Genomic DNA, 17,859 nt, shown 5'->3' on the forward strand with positions numbered 1-17,859 from the left:
AATAAATGATCTGTCTAGTGTGTTCAGAAAATGGCCACAAAGGAAAAGTCTTTGTCGCTGCTGTAGTTGTGTATTTGCTTAATGATGGACTGGGTACGTCTACACAGCAGAATCTGCTTTCACATGTGCTTGGACATGAATGAGCGAGGTCCTAGTTCTGGTAGACTGCGCTAAGCCATGTTCACACTCACATTAGCCTAATGTGTGCACACGACATGTTGGAGACATTAGAGAGTCAGAGAAAAGTGAGTTCACATGGCTAAAAAGGGAGAAAACAAAGCTTACAGAAGACAGCAGCTGGCTTGTCCTCAGTTTACCTTGGAGAAGTAGCAGGAGTACTGGTGTAGGAAGCTAAGCAGTAAATGTACCGCTGTGGTAAAGACATTTATGAGGTGAAGGGCAAGCTGGAATCTGCAGTTTGGTTGGGTGGCATTAGAGGATGTGGGTGAAGCCCGGAGGATAAGGTTAAACATGACACACCTCAGTCTGTGTTATGTGATGGCCACTAACTGAACAGTTTGTAAAGGGACAAGTAAAAGATTAGCAGATTAACGTGGAACCCCGTTAATTAGGGCTGCGACCGTATAAAAATCAAGTTAGTGGGGTGAAAGAGCTCCTTCTGAAATGAGTAAGTGTACCTCTCGGAGTTGGCTGCAGTAATGGTTGTGATGTGCAGAGCTGCAGTCCTGAAAGCTGAAGCTGATCAGCAGTTTGATCACTGAGGTTGTTGATCTCTGCTCACATCAGCTTTTATGAATTATGAATAGACTGTACTGTGCTGTTTTCCTTTGGCACACTCCCTCATACAAAATAAAACACTTTCTGCATGCTGTTTTCTGTGGTTTCCTGCCATTGGATGACAGTTCTCATGAAGATTCAGTGTGGCTGTCTAATCTCTGAGAACATCCTGTATGGCCTGAACTAAATCCTGATGAAATTGTTCCCTGCCAGTATTCACATAGTGAGAAGAAGTTGCTCCCTTATGATCTGACCTGCAGACACAAAAGAACCATCATGAGTGTGAAGAGGACACAGCGATGTGGAAACAGGTCTTACTGTCTAAACACAAAGCCTTAGAAGCTCTTGTGTTCTCCTCAAACACGCTTTGAATCTTACAGGTAAAATATATAACTACTTATTTTGTGTTGACTGTCAGTTGTCCCTGTGCAGCTGTGCAGGGTTTAAACTTTTACTTTTGAAATGTTAGAAAGTTCCGCATGTATACACCTGTTGTTGGGGCTTTTGTTATTTAAAGGCTAAAGCCTCTCGTATATTTTCATCAATAATGCCTTTGTTTATTGTGAAACGTGTCTGGTTGATGTGAGGTCATCTTTTTAGGCCACTGATGTGAAAGACTGTCTTCTGCAGACCTTCTCATACTGAGTGTCATCACAAAGTGATGAGGTGTAAACACTGACTTTATAGTAAATGAACAACATGGCAGTAAGATATAAAAAGCATCTTAAAAAAGATTGTGTGCACAGTAAGCAGACCTGACCCCAGATCTGTCCTGCCGTGATGCTGAAGCGCACTCTGCACTGACGTCATGTTGACACTGATTTCCTCCTCTGTCCTGTTGGCCATATGTTAGGCGTAGCTTTGAGTCTGAGGTTGAACGTTATTTGTCCTTTCGAGTGAATTGTTAATACACCAAGTACACAAAAACATAACAGGTGCTCACAGTGTTCATGAAGGCTGTCCAAAGATTTGTTGGAAGAGAGAAGAAAGTGTTTACTTTGACTTGCAGTGTTAAATCTTTCTCTTCCTCCCTCTCTCACTGTCTCCTTGTACTTTAAGCTTGTAGCTCATGTCCACACAGAGACATTTATTACAGACGATAACACCATAAAGGTGGTATTTAGTATTTATAGTCTTCAGCTGTTCATTACCTTCAGTCCTCCTGCTCTGCACACTGTAAACATGAAGAAGTCACTGGCAGCCAGCAGTGTAAACATCTGCTAGGCAGCTGAAGTGGTGAAAATGGTTAGTGGATGATGGGACTTGCACTCCACTGAAAACAAAAGGTGCAGGTGGTTCAGTGTAGCCCGAAGCTGATTACAAATTCAAATCTAAGCAATTAGCACCTGAGCCTCAGGCATGCAGGGTCGGTCCTGGCAACAGAGGACTGAGTGACAGCGTCTTTACCAACACGGTGAGCATCTCCATCACCAGATGAATGAACGAAGAGGAAACAACCACAGAGCTGCATAGGAGCCTTCAGAGTTTTATGAAATACATTTCTGTACCTTAAGGTGGAGAATTAGATGTAAAAAGATAACTCACCTCAGTGACATCATTTGTTGTCCAGATTGAATTTGGTGTGTGTTCACCTTTTGAGATCATTTCCAGCACCATTTAGTGCTGTAAATATTGTTGCCATCTGGTTCTTGTCCACTGGTTGTATCTTTTATTCTGGTTGTTTTTATATTTATGTAGTCTTGATTTTATATTTATAACATTAGTATTTAGGTTATTGGGCTTATACTGGGGCCAGGGAAGCTAATTTCATTCCACCTCATGTTTCTACATGTGTGAAATGACAATAAAGCTCCTTGAATCCTTGAACACCAGTCAGTTTGACACTAGGCTTACTGGTGGTAGGGAGCGTGGCTCTGAATTCTTTAATAAAATTCCAGTCAAGTTGAAAAAGTTCAAATTAGAAACTAAAGTTGTAAACTCTAAACTGTACCAGTTTATGTAGGACCAGTTTTATTCAGAGCCAGTTTACAAGCGGCCCACTCAGAGCCAGATTGGCAGCAGTTTCCTGGCCTCGTCAGCCTCGTCCTGGTGTAAATCATGAGGAGCACTGACAGCGTGTTAATGTGTGGGCGAGGATTCACCCTGCCTGGGACACATAGTTTATAGCCCAGCAGAGTCAGAATATCTCATTGGCGTTGAGCTGCGGGATCCTCTGGGCCAAGTTTCCATCAGAGCAGACTTGATGATTTGTCCTGCTGGTTGTGAGAAGCTGGCCTGGCCTGGGCCCGGAGGGGCCCGGGGGGGGGGCCCGGAGCGCCTCAGGCTCATTTCCATATGAAGAGGGTCCTCTCCAGCTGACAGCAGGGCACTCTTGCCACGAAGCCGCCTTTAATTAAGTGTGGCATTAGTGGCAGTCAAGCAGAAAGTCTGATCTGAGACCAGCTCTGCAGTCTGGATGCCACCAGCTAATCCACTCAGTCATTTTTAACACAAGCTGCTTGGGAATTAGTGTGTTAGTGGGAGCACCAGAGGCTCAGCATGGAAACCCTACCAACCGCAGAATAATTGAACACTTTCTTTTCATTGATTAATTGACGAATCGTGGCAGCTTCTCTTTGTAAATAGTTTAATAACATAATTGTTTATGTTGTCTGTCACCATTTTTTAAATTTCTGCTTATAATTTGTGGGTGGGAGGAGTTTCACATCAGCACATATGAGACAACATATACAGATAAATAATGATACATGTGTGTTGCTGGTCATATCAGCTGACTGAAGTAAAAAGTTGCACACTGCAGAGACAGCAGGTGGTCATAGTTCATCATTCACAAAGGGAGACCTGAACGTCTCGAACTGCAGATACACAAACTGTCGACTGCCATTCCCTCCTCTCTCACTCGGCACTGACACATTCAGTCGGTCGTCAGTTGTTGCATTCCCGATGTCGCTGTGAAAATATTTGTGTATAGGAATGAGTGATGAGACGAGCCTTCTGCGTGTGCCCTTCTAACGTATGTTCGATTCAGCATGGGACACGCTGCACAGACCAGGGCCACAGACGCTCACTGACGGCACCACTCTCACTCCAGTCTGTCTTAAATGTAAGAATTTGCTTTGTAGAGCTGAAACGCTAAATTAACTAATCAAACCATGGAAAATTAATAGTCAACCGTTCCGAAAATTGATGAATACACTTTTCTTGTTGCAGCTTCTTCTCTTAGTGGCTGCGATGTGACAGACTTTCACTCTGTCAATGAAAATAACCATTAGATGCAGACCTGCTGACCTGCTGGTGTTATGACTTTGTTATGTGTGGGTTTTTGACTGTTGTTCAGACACGTTGGACTCTGTCCATTCTGACTGGCGTTTCTCGCTAGTGACTGTTTCCTGACTTCCTGAAGGTAAACATTAGTTACAGCTCTCCCACACTTGACGCACACTGTCATCCTGTTACTTTGGTGCCTGTTGTCAGGTGTGCCCTACATGTTCTGAGCGTTTGCTGGTGTGTTTGTGCTATGATTTGTCTGAGCATTTGAGGTCTTGTTTTGAGCAGCAGGATTAGCATGCCCCCCCCCCCCTCCTGTTTGACCATCTGGCTTCTCAGCCACTCAGACGCAGGCAGTGAGAGCTTCAACGCTTGATTGGCTGGCCAGAACTGTTAGGATGTTAAGTAACCCTCCTGTCACAGGGAGTCAAAGGTCAGCCTCCTACATCTGGTCTGAAGCACATAGTCTGTCACCTTCAGGTTTTGATATTGAAAAAGCTAATAGATGTTGAAATAAACCCTAGACTTCCATTAATATCTTAAGCAGCTATTAACGAATGCTGTTACAAGCAAGCTAACACATACTTAAACACATCGTTAGCATCATTTCAAGTTGTAGAAATGGATACCCTGGCCTCCATCCAGTCAGATCTTTGTCTCCATTTGTACTGAATTTGTCCAGCAGTGGAAATCCCAGTCAGGTCTCAGTCTGATCAGCTGAATCATAGCTTGCTGTCATGTAAATTTCAGGGTGATGTGCTAATGATGATGGTGCTGACAGACAAACAGGTTCGGTGGTGGATGGAAACACTCAGAGTTATTGAAGCAGATGAAATGAGTGTGAATGATGAAGGCACAATCAGATAAAGTAGAGAAAGAAAAGCTGTTATTTATGTAGTCACACCAGAATCCGTTAAAATGACTGAAAGGCATCAGTCAAGTTAAGGATTCACCAACAATAACACTTCTCTGCAGCCCTTATTAGTCAGTCAGTCGTCTTTATTAAAGCACAGTCAGTGACAGTTTACAGGATAGATAATCGACATCTATAGCTTTGACATATCACCTTGAATTTCTCCCACAGTATTTTCATTATCTGGTTATCCTCTGATTATCATGTAAAAATCTCTGTGTGTCTGCAGCTTATCAACATGTTAAAGAAGTCAGTTTCATATTGGGGATTTGGTGGTGCGCTCCTGTGGTCATAAACCCTGCCCCTCCAACACCGAGGACGAGGGGTTTATGACTGCAGCCTGCCACCAGGGGTCCACATGTTTTGTCGTCTCCATCATTACACAAAGTCAGTGGTTTAAATTTATAGTTATAAAGAAGAAGAAAAATAAATGTTTGGTCTCTGCACCAAAACGTTGGCAGTTTACTGGTACGGATGTCAAACAATTTAAATTTGCACTGTGTGTCATGTTTCTCTTACTCTGCTCCACATTTTTGGGATTCTTGATAATGTGATTGAGGGTTTGTTAGAAGTTCTGTGGATTGAAACAATTATTGTCAGTGTGTTGTAGTGTTTGAGGTCAGTTTGAGTTCATTTTGAGGCTTTCGCAGCTGGACTGATGCACTGGTCTGCTGCAGTTGTCAGTTTCGTGAGGCACCTCAGTGAAATGAGCTTCCACAGTCACCAGCTGTGTCGCACGTGTTTTTAGCCTTGTCTGGTGACCAACAGTAAATTACACTCTGATTCAGATAAGAAATCTCACAGTGCAGGTCTGCTTTGTGTTGTCTGTTTGCTTCATGCTGTGTTAATCAAAACCTCAATTAGCATGGGTGCAGAGTCAGTCAGGTTGTAGGCTGTTAACATCACAACCCAAACCCCTCCCATCCGCTCCCATGGCTCTGCCAACAACCCCGTATTGTCAGAGGAGGTCAGGGGTCACGCAGCTCCATTCATATGATAAGTGGCCTAAAGGAGGCTTTAGAGAAGGGATGCGTCTGCTCCATCATGCTGCTTGTCGCAGAAAAAGGCTCACAGTGAATGGCTGTGATCCTTCGTCAAAACAGCCTTTATGTCAGGAGCAATAAACCTCCTTCACCCACTTTACCAGTCTGTCTCTAGGAGATTCACAACAGGAAGCAACGGTTCGGATCCCTCGCTGACAGGATCCCAGCAAACAGACCTTCAAAGCCTCTGCAGCCCCGTCGGTCTGAAAAGCTTCTAGTATACCACCGAATCACAAGATCGGGGCTTCGAACACTTTTGTAGTCATCCTGGGTCACGGGATAACATGCAAACTTTATGTTCCTGACTTTTGCATGACGTCAGGCTGCTTCCATCATTTCCTGTCAGTTTCCACTTTACGCTGTCTTGCTAAGAAATATCCCAAAATGCACAATAAAAAAAGCAGAGTGAGCTGGACATTTTAAGCTGTTTTCTGACCGATTATTCAGTTAATCAGAAATGCAGTTGAGGGATTAATATGTGATAGTGAGAATAATCATGAGTTCCTTTTTCTTTCTGGCCTTTTGCCACTGTCTCTGAGACTAACCTGTTGTCTGTCCCGTGTGCAGGAGGCAATGTGGGGAGCAGGGAGGAGACGTGGGGTCCATCCCTGAGGAGGTGTCCTGCGGCTGGGAGGAGCGTGGCCCTCCTGCGGCCCTCCTGCGGCGCTCCGGGACGCTCCTACTAAGATGTCCCTCAGCAGCGGCCCTGCAGGCGGGAAAGGTGTGGACTCCAACGCAGTGGACACGTACGACAGCGGTGATGAGTGGGATATCGGTGTAGGCAATCTGATCATTGACTTGGAGGCTGACTTGGAGAAAGACAAACTAGAGATGTCGAGCAGTAAGGAGGGAGGGGGCATGGCCGCCCCCCCCAGCGCTGTGGCTGCTTTACCTGACAATATAAAATTTGTTAGTCCTGTAGCTGCCGCGCAGGGCAAAGAGAGCAAATCCAAATCCAAACGTAGTAAAAACTCTAAGGAGAGCGTAAAGGCCCCGGTCTCAGACGGAGCTAAGAAGGATGTTCAGGGTCGGGCCCCTGGGGACCCTCCACCCCAGAACCCCAATTCTACCCCCAGTAAGGACAAGTGTGCTAAACCTTCCCGTACCCTCCCTGCTGTGAAAAAGGACAAGGACGGGGTGTTGGGGAAAGCTAAGAAGGAGAAAATGGACGTTGTGACCACAGGAGTGGTTAACACTGAGAAAGAGTCTGTGGGACCCATCCTGCCACTGGGGGCCGCTCGCAGTGGCCCATTCGAGGGCCAACAAAACCCTGAGCTGGCTGCAGCCGAGCAGCTTGGGAATATGGCACTGGACTCTGCAGGGATTGGACAGACTGTCACCATGACAACAGAGCAAGAGGAGGTGGACAACGGTGAATGCCGAAATCTGAAGAAAGTCGTCGGTATGAAGGTGAGAGAAAACGGAATGTAAAATGTGTTTAAACTTCCTGCTCTGGTTGGTGCGGTGGGCACAGCTGTGGGTCCAAGTCTGGATGTTACCCTGGTTTTATCCTCTTCCCTTTTATACATCCCCATTTTTTGTGGTTTGTCGATGATAACTGTGCTGCCTGTTTACTTAGAGCTGCAACGGTTAGTTAATTGATTAGTCAGTCAGTATTCAGTTCAGATTATTTGTATGTGACAACAAAGTTGTCTCATGACGCTTTCAGTTAGAGCAAGTCTAGACAGAATCTCCCTCTTAACACAGCAACATGAATCATTTCTGTCATTTTTCAATCCAAAATATCTGACAACTGCTGGTCCCCACTTCTTAAATGTCAGGATTTGCTGCTTTTTTAGTAATGATAGTAAATCAAGAGTCTTTGGGTTTTGGACTGTTAGGACAAAGGAAGAATTTTTTTCATGCATCTTTTACATTAATTTTAACCAGGTTTTTCCAAGTAGAGGTATAAATTGAAAGTTAAATTAAAATGTGTTTCGATATTGGAGCTTTGAATTTGAATCATCAAGCTGGTGATGATCTCAGCTAATGATGAGCCTGATGAGTCTTCTGCACTGTGTGTGCATTTATCAAGTATTAAAAGATCTAGTGGTGCACTTCCATGATGGTGTTAAAACGATCGGATAAAAATGGGAGCAGCAGAGGTTGAGCTCGACTCTTAATCCATAGTATGAGTCAGATCCTACAGCTCCCATGATGAAACCCACAGTTTGTAACTGCCCACCCTGTCTCTGGGCTGTCCTCCAGAGGCACTTGGGACACTATAAAGGTGAGCAGGTCTCGTGGGTATTAGACTGAGCTTTGTGTGTAAAATCAGTAAAAATTAGTCACCCCATCAAACTGCTCCATGATCAGATTAATCAATTTGAGGTATAAATATCAGAATGTTTCCTGTTGAGAAAGAACAGAAGGAAAGCAAGAGATAGATCTACAGTGCAGTTCTCTGGATGGAAGCACATGTTCAGATTTTCAGATGCTTTGGACTCCCAGCTGCTCAGTGTTCAGCTTGTATTTCCTCTGCAGCTTTCCTCATCTTCTTCCCAAATGTAGCTTCAGTCACTTGCAGTGCTCGGTTTCCTTCATCCGGCTGGCTGCTCTCCACTGTCCGACACACAGATTTCACTGCTGTCACCTCTGTGACCCAGCTGGCCCTTAAGCTGACTAAACTAAACTCGTCTATTCTTTTGAACTTATCTGTTTCTGCTCTAATGGAAACATACTGCAAATATTTTCTTCTTGTGTGCCATTTCATTGGTCTGTGCCATCTTCGCAGTGCAGGGTTTCATTTCACATGAAAAATTTGTGTGCATCATTTACTCCACCTTTCCCAGAATGCTTTTCCGAAAGCTCCAGGTGAGGAATTTCATGTTTTAAGCTCTATTGAGTACTAATCCAAGCGAAAAGCAGCTTGTATGTACGTTTACTAAACAACCACCAGTCCTAATCCAGGTTAACACCAGGGTCAAGCTGCTATGGGTCAGAGGTCAGAGTTTAACCCAAATCTGCTCATGTCTGAGAGGGGAAAGCTGTTTTCTGTAAGAGAAGCACTTAATTATTTGTAACACGAAAGCAAAGAGCAGAAATGTGCGTCCATCACTACAGATTAGACATTAAGAGAATCATCCTCTGCGTTGACAGGCTGAAACTCTGAGGCAGCTCCTCCACACTCTGACTGTTGGCTGTTTGTTAGGAGCTTCAGTGTGCAGGACTTGTCCTTCAGTCAGACTGAGCTGAGTCTAACCTGGTCAACATGCACAGACTGCACAGTACTGCTGTATGAATGTGTTAGCTAAAAATACCATCAGTGACTGACAGTGAGCTATTTACAGAGTAATCAAGCCTAACTGAGGCTCTATTTTAAATAAAACAGGTGTTGATCCTAGAAGCTTTCTGTGTGACCTGCTTTCCAGTTGAGCTGCCCTGAGTTCATACTGAGCCAAACGTTAACAGGCTGATGTGTCAGGGTGAAACAGGCGGTCAGTTTGGATTTCAGCAAGCTGCTCAACTTCAGGTTAAACGCTCTCTCCAGTCAGGTCAGATATATGGAATCACATGAAAGGGTTTCCACGCACCTCGTCAGGCATGACAAGAGTTATGACTTACCTGTGGAGAGCAGCTACTGGACGCCATGTTGGCTGAAGTGGAAGGAGATGTCTGATAGCCAATCAACGAAACCTGAAATTGCTTTTAAATTCTATTTTGGACATGCAATGATATTCTTGTGTACATTGAATAATGTTTTTGTGTCACTTATATATATACAAATCACAGAATACATGTGTGAATCCTTTTGTATACATTCATTAATATCAACACTCATCTGTTTCCACACGCCTGGACCTCAGTTTTTCACAGGCTGTTGATCAGAGTTACACTGTATCAGCTGTTGATTCAAGGTTAAATGGGTTCCTGAGTCCAGGCTTAGCAGGCTGTCCACTCAGAGTTAAACAGGCTTTTTCTTCAGGCTCAAATTGGCGGTTGATGTAAGACTAAAACAGCTGTTGACTGAAGGTTACACAGGGTATATTCTCCTGGATGGTCCCCAAATGTCTCACAGTGGGCCCTCCTGCTGTTTGGGATGGCTTAAATGCAGAGATTACGTTTCACTGTACTGTGTTTGTGCATGTAACAGTAAGGGTGTTATTTCAGAGCTCACAGGGATATTGATTTAAAAATAATAAAAGTCAAGCATGGAGCCGCTTCTCACAGGTATGTTCGGTCTGTGAACGATGGTTTTTGTGCCGTGAAACCAAAGTGTTTTTGAAGCATCTTAATTTGACGCAGGCCAGCTGATTGCTTCCTTATATTTCACAACAGAAACATCTCAGGGTTGAGTGTTGCTGCTCAACACTTTTGTAACCGCTGCAGACACTGTGTGTCTGTTTCAGCACCACATGGACTGAAAGTCAGACTAAACACAAAGACTGGAAGGACTGAACTGTCGTGTTGTATGGTTTACAGTGAAGACAGACCGGATGATTACAGAGGGACAGACAGGTGGGCTGTTCTTCCTGTGAACAGCTAAACTTGGGCGCCGTCATATCACATCTGGATGTTTCCAGCTCCTTCCTCAGTGTTCGATAGCAGAAATTTTTAAGAATTGCAGTTAAAGTCAAATTGTGGTGTTTGTCAGAATTCATGTGATGGTGTCTTGATCACACAGATTTAGACGGAGCACCTGGAGGTGGGTCAAAAAATAATATTGCAATCAATTTAACCACAATCGCAGTCTGAGCTGAGGAGGACCAAAACCCCCAAAATCTGAAATAAATAAATAACTCAATAAATAAAATAATATTTAAGCCCTTTATGCCCTTTAAGCCACCAAAAATAATATTAAGAATATATGGATGCATTAATTTATGAAATCTGACATGAGTGATCTCTGTTGCTTTGCCTCTGTATTTATATACCTGTTGGTTTTTATTTATTTTTGATTTTGGCAGTTTCGGTTTGTTATCCTGTCCTCCATACAAAACCACGAAAGCATAACATTTCATTAAAGATAGACCGTGCTGGTAGCTCTGCCTCCTGCTGCATTGTTTACAGTATGTGACTAATGAAGAGCCACAGGAAGAGATTCATCCAATCAGCAGCCACTTAGCTGTCTGCATCACTCTGCTCAAGTCAAATGTGGAAACAGAAGTAAGAGGATATTAAATGTCACAATCTCTGCGTTTTCGCCTGAAAAGCAGCTTGTGGACCCCTTCAGGATTGATCTCGCCCCAAACTGTCAGAACTCCCACCCCCAAGTGTACCTAATAAACTGGCAGCTGAGTCGATGCAGATATCGGCTGATGGTATCGGGCTTTGGCTCTGCTGGATGCATGTGTGTGTGCACTCAGTACTCCTGACGTGTGATTTAGTTCAGCCTTGTTGTTTTTATTGCTCAGTATGTTTTTTGTATTGCTGACAATATCCTGAGTTATTTGTTTTCACTGCAGTTTCATTTTTCCAAACCCCGTAAACTCCAGTCTGGCAGGTATGAAGAATTGACTCGTGCCCGGACTCAGTCTCCACCTGCACATAAAGCCTACAGCACAGAACAACAAGCTTGGCTCTCTGGGGGCTCGCCAAACGCTTTCTGGGAAACACCAGTAGAGGAAGATGAGGAGCGCTGAGAGGAAAGTGCATTCGTTGAAAACGTGAATTAAAGCATCTTGAGAAGCTAAGGGGCCCCCTGACACCTCGGCTCTGCAGCCGGCGTTCCTGTTCCTGGAAGTGTGTTGAACAGGTCATGTGTCTGAACCCTGCAACAACTTCTCTCCAGTCACATGCTCTCTCAGCAGGAGGTTAACATCCTGCTCAGAATAGGTGAAATTGTCCTTTACAGTTTAACTCTTAACCATCTCAGTCTCCTGTCTGAGCTGATGATGAGTCTGCTTTGAAGTGATGGAAAACACACCAGCTTTTTGTCCTCCTTGTTCGTTCATACTGCTCTCTGAACTGGTCCTAAATTCCATCCCAGGTTCCATTAAAAATGTTTTAATAGTAAAATTTGTCCTTGTGAGACATCAAGAACTCTTGTTTTCTCTTTGAGTTCATATCATCAGTCTGGGAGTCCTGCCCCCCCTCCAAAGAGAGAGAAATCACTTCTGAAATCAATGTTCTGTTCATCCCAGATGTCGTTCCAGTGTCTCGGCATCCCGTGGAGTAGTAACCGCTGACCTGTTGCTCATGTCTGACATTCCTCACAGTTTGTGTGAGAGGGCTGCCTGAGTGGAGGAGGAGCAGGGAAGTCCTTGAGGGCTTCCATGGGTCGTTGTCAATGTGTTTTAAGGAGCCCCTTGTGGAGTTTCCTTGGGTGGTTTTAGGGAGGAGCTTGAGAGATTTTCAGAGCGTGTTGAGGAGTTTCCAGGTATGCAGCATGTGATCTTGTGTGCTTTTTCATGAAGCTCTGGCAGCTCCTGACCGGAGACGACCGTGTTGATGTGCTGTTTCTCCCTCTGCTGAGCCCTGCAGTCACTTTTCATGCACAAATAAAGTAATCGTTTGAGGCTTCCGTCTGTCAGGTTTTTATGAATAGTTTGATTCTCAACATGATGTGTCAGAGGTGGACATATCTGAGATTCTCAGTCATCCAGGTCATATTCACTCAAAGAGTTAAAGCAAGGCGTCTGGACTGTGAAGATAGGCTTGAAGACGTTTCGCTGCTAATCCAAGCAGCTTCATCAGTTCTGAAAAACTGACTGGTGAGGAACCAATATATACCCCTCAGTGGGAGTGACTAAGTGAAACTGACTAAAACAAAGGATGTGATAGTCCTGCAGATTAGTTTATGTAGTTGGACAGCCAGTGATTTGCCCCTTGTGTCTAACGACTGGCTATCTGGTTCTAACGACTGGCTAATGGTTGTGAGAGCACAGCAGTGAAATGTCTCTGCAGTGATACACGAAAACCATTTCATCATCACGTGGGTTGATGGGAAAGAGTAGGGCTGTGGGTCCGACGACACAGGGGTCACAGTTCATCTCTTCGTTATGTTAAGCAGGGTGTACTTCGTTTCATAGGCATGTGTTCTTTGTGTTTAGCAGTATATACTTACTTCTCAGAAAAGGAGTGAATATTGACATGTCATCGATTAAAGTGGTTCAAGGATCTCAGAAGTGACCAATTGCACATTAAGACATTCTGATGATTCCATCAGTCAATCAGAACAGATGTTTTCCATCTCCTGCAAAGGGACCAGTCCAGTGATCACTCCGTTATTTTGTTGTGTAAGACAGATAAAGGCTGCCTGCAGCATTAAATGTGTACATTTTAGAGTTGGCGTTAAATTCTGTTATAAAATGTACTCTTAAACCAAGCCATGTTTGCACAACTGATGAGCCCTCTGGTTTCTGCCATCATCATCAGGATGCCTTTCAGACTGTGTAATTAAATTATGTATTGTGATACATATTGGTATTGATCACTGTGGAAGAAATTATTGCGACCATATTTTTTGACCAGCTGTACTCCCGCTTCTGTAGTACAGCATTTTGATTTTGACCAAAGCGAAAATGACGTCATTTGCTGATTGGTCCTCCTTGGTATCCATAGCTGAATGGATGTTTCTTACTGCAGTGCTGCAAATGTTTCTCCTGAACCTGAAGACTTTGTAACAGGATTATTTCAGCACAGTGTCTCATAGTTTGTCCCGATCAGAGTCTAACATTCATTCAAGTGTTAGAAACAGCCTTGAGCAGCCAACTGACATGTCTTGAATCTCCTGAAGTCTGGCAGCTTGCTGTAACCTCGCCTGCTTCACTCCTGTCGAGTGACACATTAAACAAGCAGCGACTCCCTGAGACACAGTGCTGAGAGTCTCTGAAGTGCTGATCAGTATCACTGCTCGCTCTCTCCCGGCAACTGGGTGACCTTCAAAGGAATGTGGCTTGTTGTAATGAATACCTCTCTGACTGCATGGCGAGGAGGAGGAGCGGCAGCAGCGGGGGGCCGGTGTTTCCCAGCCCAGGACGCATCGTGTCAGAGCTGTGAGCATGCAGCCAATAGCAGCGGTCTAACCAGACCCCGCCCCTCTCTGAGAGGAGCTACAGGGCGAGTTTGTTCTCTGCTCTTCAGGGGGTTTCCCAGCAATCCAGGCGGCTTTTTTAATTATTATTATTCTTAAAGAAGAGAAGGATGGGAGCTTACAAGGCTGGTTTCAACACCTTCTTAACCAATCAGTAAATCAGTACACTACACACACTTCATCATGTTCCTCTGGTATCAGAGCAGCCACATGGAGGAAGGTTTTCTACAGCTTGTTAGAATAAGGTAAAGCACACCTGAGGAGGAAACTGTCATAAAATCACATCCTGAGAACAGATGATGCACAGTATTTTACTGCCACAGACTTCGGACGTGGAGTCACCGAGCTGTAGTTTGGTTATGGGTGTTTTATTATTAGCTGATGAAGATTTTCGTAGGGGATTTATGTCAATGCTTGTGTTCATTGTAAATTGATTAGGTTTGGGTTTTGAACTGGACAGGTTGATATATTTCGCTATATTTCAGAAATTTTATTAACTAAACTAAATGAAAATGCTTGCCTGGCAGGTGGCCAGTGTTGGTTCTCTTAGTCCATGTTCTGAGGTGTCTCTTGTCCACACTGATTCAGTGGAGGTTAATGAAAATGAGTTTGCAGCGTTGAAAGCATGAAGATGTTGTTGTTTACTGTACTGGTTTTGCTGTTGTTGTGACGTAAACTGGGCTTGTGGGTTTTTACTGTCTTAAAGCGTCACAAGCCTTGACATTTTGAAGTTGCTTGTAATTTAATGTCCAAAAAACTAAAAGTGAAATAAAGTAAAAGCAGCAGTGTGTCTTTTCAGAAATGACACGAGTGCACAGACGTGGTCGAGAACAGTTTCCGAACGGCTGTTTGCTGCCGGCACAGTATTCTCAATGAAAACTTAACCCTCATTTAGCATTTCTAAACATTAGTAACGCACTCCAATGTGGTTTTAAGCAGATAAAAGGACACTTATCATCAGTAATAACTTCTTGTACATTATTGCTGTATTGTAGGGACCTTGGATACCAGCCACAGTAAATTCATTTTCTTTCCATAAATGTCGTCACTGTGGGCTGCAGACGGCATCATTGGCCTCCCGTTGCCTCACATTAAAGTGAGTGAGATGAGCTCCACACTGATGGTTCCAGATTTTGTAGCTCTGCTATCAGTTTACTGTCTCTGTAAGCTCCCAGGACATTACTGCCTCATTACTGCCTGCTGCTGTTGGCTGTCAGCAGCTGCTCAGGTGTTGGCCAGGTTACCACTCCTCTCTTTGTCTGTGGCAGCACAAGGAAACATTTGGATGTTGTCTGTCCAGGTAACACCGTCTTTCTCTCACTTCCTGTTGGTCAGAACTGGGTTGGATTATGGAGTCTTAAGCGGAGCCCAAGTTTTATTTTTGCTGTCACTTCCTGGTTGGTGTTGCTCAGGTAGCAGGAGGTGTGGCAAAGCATGAATCAGGTGACTGAGAGTCTGTGGAAGGTCGACAGTGACGTCTTCATTTGTCTGAAAACTGTTCAGCTAGAGCCAACCAATGTTCGGGGTCATTTTAGCTCTGGTGTTGTGTGACGATTGTCTTTCAATGACGGACGACAACTGTTGAGGACTTTGGTAATCGATTATAGTCAGATAGTCCTAACCGCTCCAACCGCTTTGATGGAAATCTTACACTAACTTTTCTTTGTCTTTGCTCTGTTCTGTAATACTGATTGTCTTTTAGATTGCTGATGTGCTTTTTATGCTAAACAATGAATCATTTACTCTAAAAATGAACAGAGTAGCGGATAAAGATTACTGTGGTCCTGTGTGTCAGCCAGCAGCCGTGTTGATTCTGAAGAATTGGTCCTTTGACCCCACTCGGGGGTCGGAGGAGGAGGAGGAGGAGAAGGCTGGATGAAGGGCGACAGGTCTGTCCAGCTGCTCTCAGACCTCCTCCTGGTGAGGAGGCGGTTTTGGAGGGTTTCCATGGCAATGGCTGACACCTTCCCAGTGATCCCTGCTCTGCCCCCACACCAGCTGCTTCCCTCAATGCTCCCTCCGCTCCTCCTCCTCCTCCTTCATCCTCCTCTACATACCCTGTTCAAAGCAGGAATATTTCACTGTTATTCCACCTCGCCACTCTGTTTGAAACCTGGGAATGGAGTGTGTCAGGTGGTGCAGCTGCTGGTGTCTGCTGTGAAGCCTGCAGCAGAGGTGGTGATGGGGTTGAATGGATGTCAGTGAGAGATGAAGGAGCTGACAGAACATGACAGCGGTTTGAGGTTTGGATGGTCTGTTTTGAGTGCAAGCCACCACCGCAGCTAACCTACAGCAGCCACAGTGTCAAGAGTCCAGAAGCTCCTTACCCTCCAAAGCTGCCACCATGTATGTTATTCACCAGATAAGGCGCCAGCACTGTCATGTTAGAGCACGCAACACTTTGACTTACTGAACGTCAACATGCTCTCTAAAGGGGCAGCATTAAGTCATCTTCTCTCCACCCTTCTCCTGTTTTCCTTGTTTCTCCTCCTTCCAGGCCTCAGGATTGGCCCCAACAACAACACTGACATTTGATCACATTTAGAAGGGCAGTAGTGGCTAATGTTTTAGCAAACAGCTGGCCTGTCCAGCAGGCACTGAGCTGTCTGTGGTTCGTGTCAGCCTACATTTGATCCGTGATGAGTATAACAGTCATTCAAACTTCAGCTGTGTCGTCACTGCTTTGCATGCTTGTCTCTTATTAACTGTGTTTGTGGACACATGAACCTCTGAGTTGACGGTCTCTCCTCTCTGTACCCCCCCCTTGCAGATGGAGTCCCCAGTCTCCACCCCTGCTCCTCCTCCTCTCCACCTCCTCGCTCCCATCGCCAACAGTGACATCTCATCTCCCTGCGAGCAGATCATGGTTCGCACGCGCTCGGTAGCTGTGAACACTGCGGACGCCTCATTGGCTACTGATCCGGAGTGCCTGGGACCCTGCGAGCCGGGCACCAGCGTCAACCTGGAGGGCATCGTGTGGCAGGAGACCGAGGACGGTGAGATTCAAACATCCCGACGCCAACACGACTAGATGTACACACATCCAAAACCTGCACAGTGGGTGCTGGACCAAACACCAGTTTTTGCCGCAGATGTTTTTGTAAGAAGTAATAATCAAACACAAACCCAAAACCTCTCAGCTCTTAGTGTCTCACAGCTACAATCAGGCCAGTTAACGTCAAGGAGAATTTTAAAACTGACAGACAATTGAGTGTTAGTGCCTTGTGTCTTATGACGGCTGGCAGTCAGCTCCTGTGTGCATCAGTGCACCTGTCGCACACACACACACACACACACACACACACACACACACACACACACACACACAGAGCAGCCTGTGGCAGGCAGTGAGGACACACACTGCAGGTGACAGAGATCTGCTCTCTCTGGCAGGAAGCTGTTCACACGTCGGCTGCACACTGAGCTCTTTCTGCTGCTGGACACTTTGATCTGCTCTTCTGAGTGGAAAGTTCTGCTAAAATGCTCAGTTTCTATGCAGTTAGTCACACTGTTACTGAATCATTGATGTGACTCGACCTGAGAAACCTGTGGGATACGATGTTAGTGCAGAACCATTCAACATCTGCTGCCCAGCAGGGACGACAACTCATCTGACACGTCTGTTTCCTGCTGCTGTAAGATGTTCTGTGGCTTTCAGTTAGTCTAACTGTCTGTCTGTCTGTCTGTCTGTCTGCAGGCATGCTGGTTGTTAACGTCACCTGGAGGAACAAGACGTACGTTGGGACCCTCCTGGACTGCACAAGACATGACTGGGCCCCTCCAAGGTACACAAACACACTGAATCCAATTGCATATACACACTGACCTTGTGAACAGCTTTGTTTTGCCAACACCAATTATTTGCGATCAATAAGGCCAGTAATCCCTATTGGGAACCAATATATTTTTGCATCAAAGATAAAATCTTAGTCAAAATTTATAATAACCGGTGATGGTTACTG

The 17,859-nt window shown here is 44.9% G+C and overlaps 1 protein-coding gene across 3 annotated transcripts in view; it reads left to right on the top strand.

The window, feature by feature from the left end:
* znf609a (zinc finger protein 609a) overlaps positions 1-17,859 on the top strand; it is a 33,543-nt gene that overhangs the window by 8,033 nt on the left and 7,651 nt on the right. For all 3 annotated transcript variants that reach the window (XM_046393644.1, XM_046393642.1, XM_046393643.1), the window contains exons 2-4: positions 6,490-7,332; positions 16,668-16,893; positions 17,595-17,682. In XM_046393644.1, coding sequence (XP_046249600.1) covers positions 6,610-7,332; positions 16,668-16,893; positions 17,595-17,682 — 1,037 coding nt within the window. In that variant the 5' untranslated portion in view covers positions 6,490-6,609. The remainder of the gene's footprint in view (positions 1-6,489; positions 7,333-16,667; positions 16,894-17,594; positions 17,683-17,859) is intronic.

This window comes from Scatophagus argus, chromosome 7 (genome assembly GCF_020382885.2).
Source record: "Scatophagus argus isolate fScaArg1 chromosome 7, fScaArg1.pri, whole genome shotgun sequence".
Taxonomy (NCBI): Eukaryota; Metazoa; Chordata; class Actinopteri; family Scatophagidae; genus Scatophagus; species Scatophagus argus.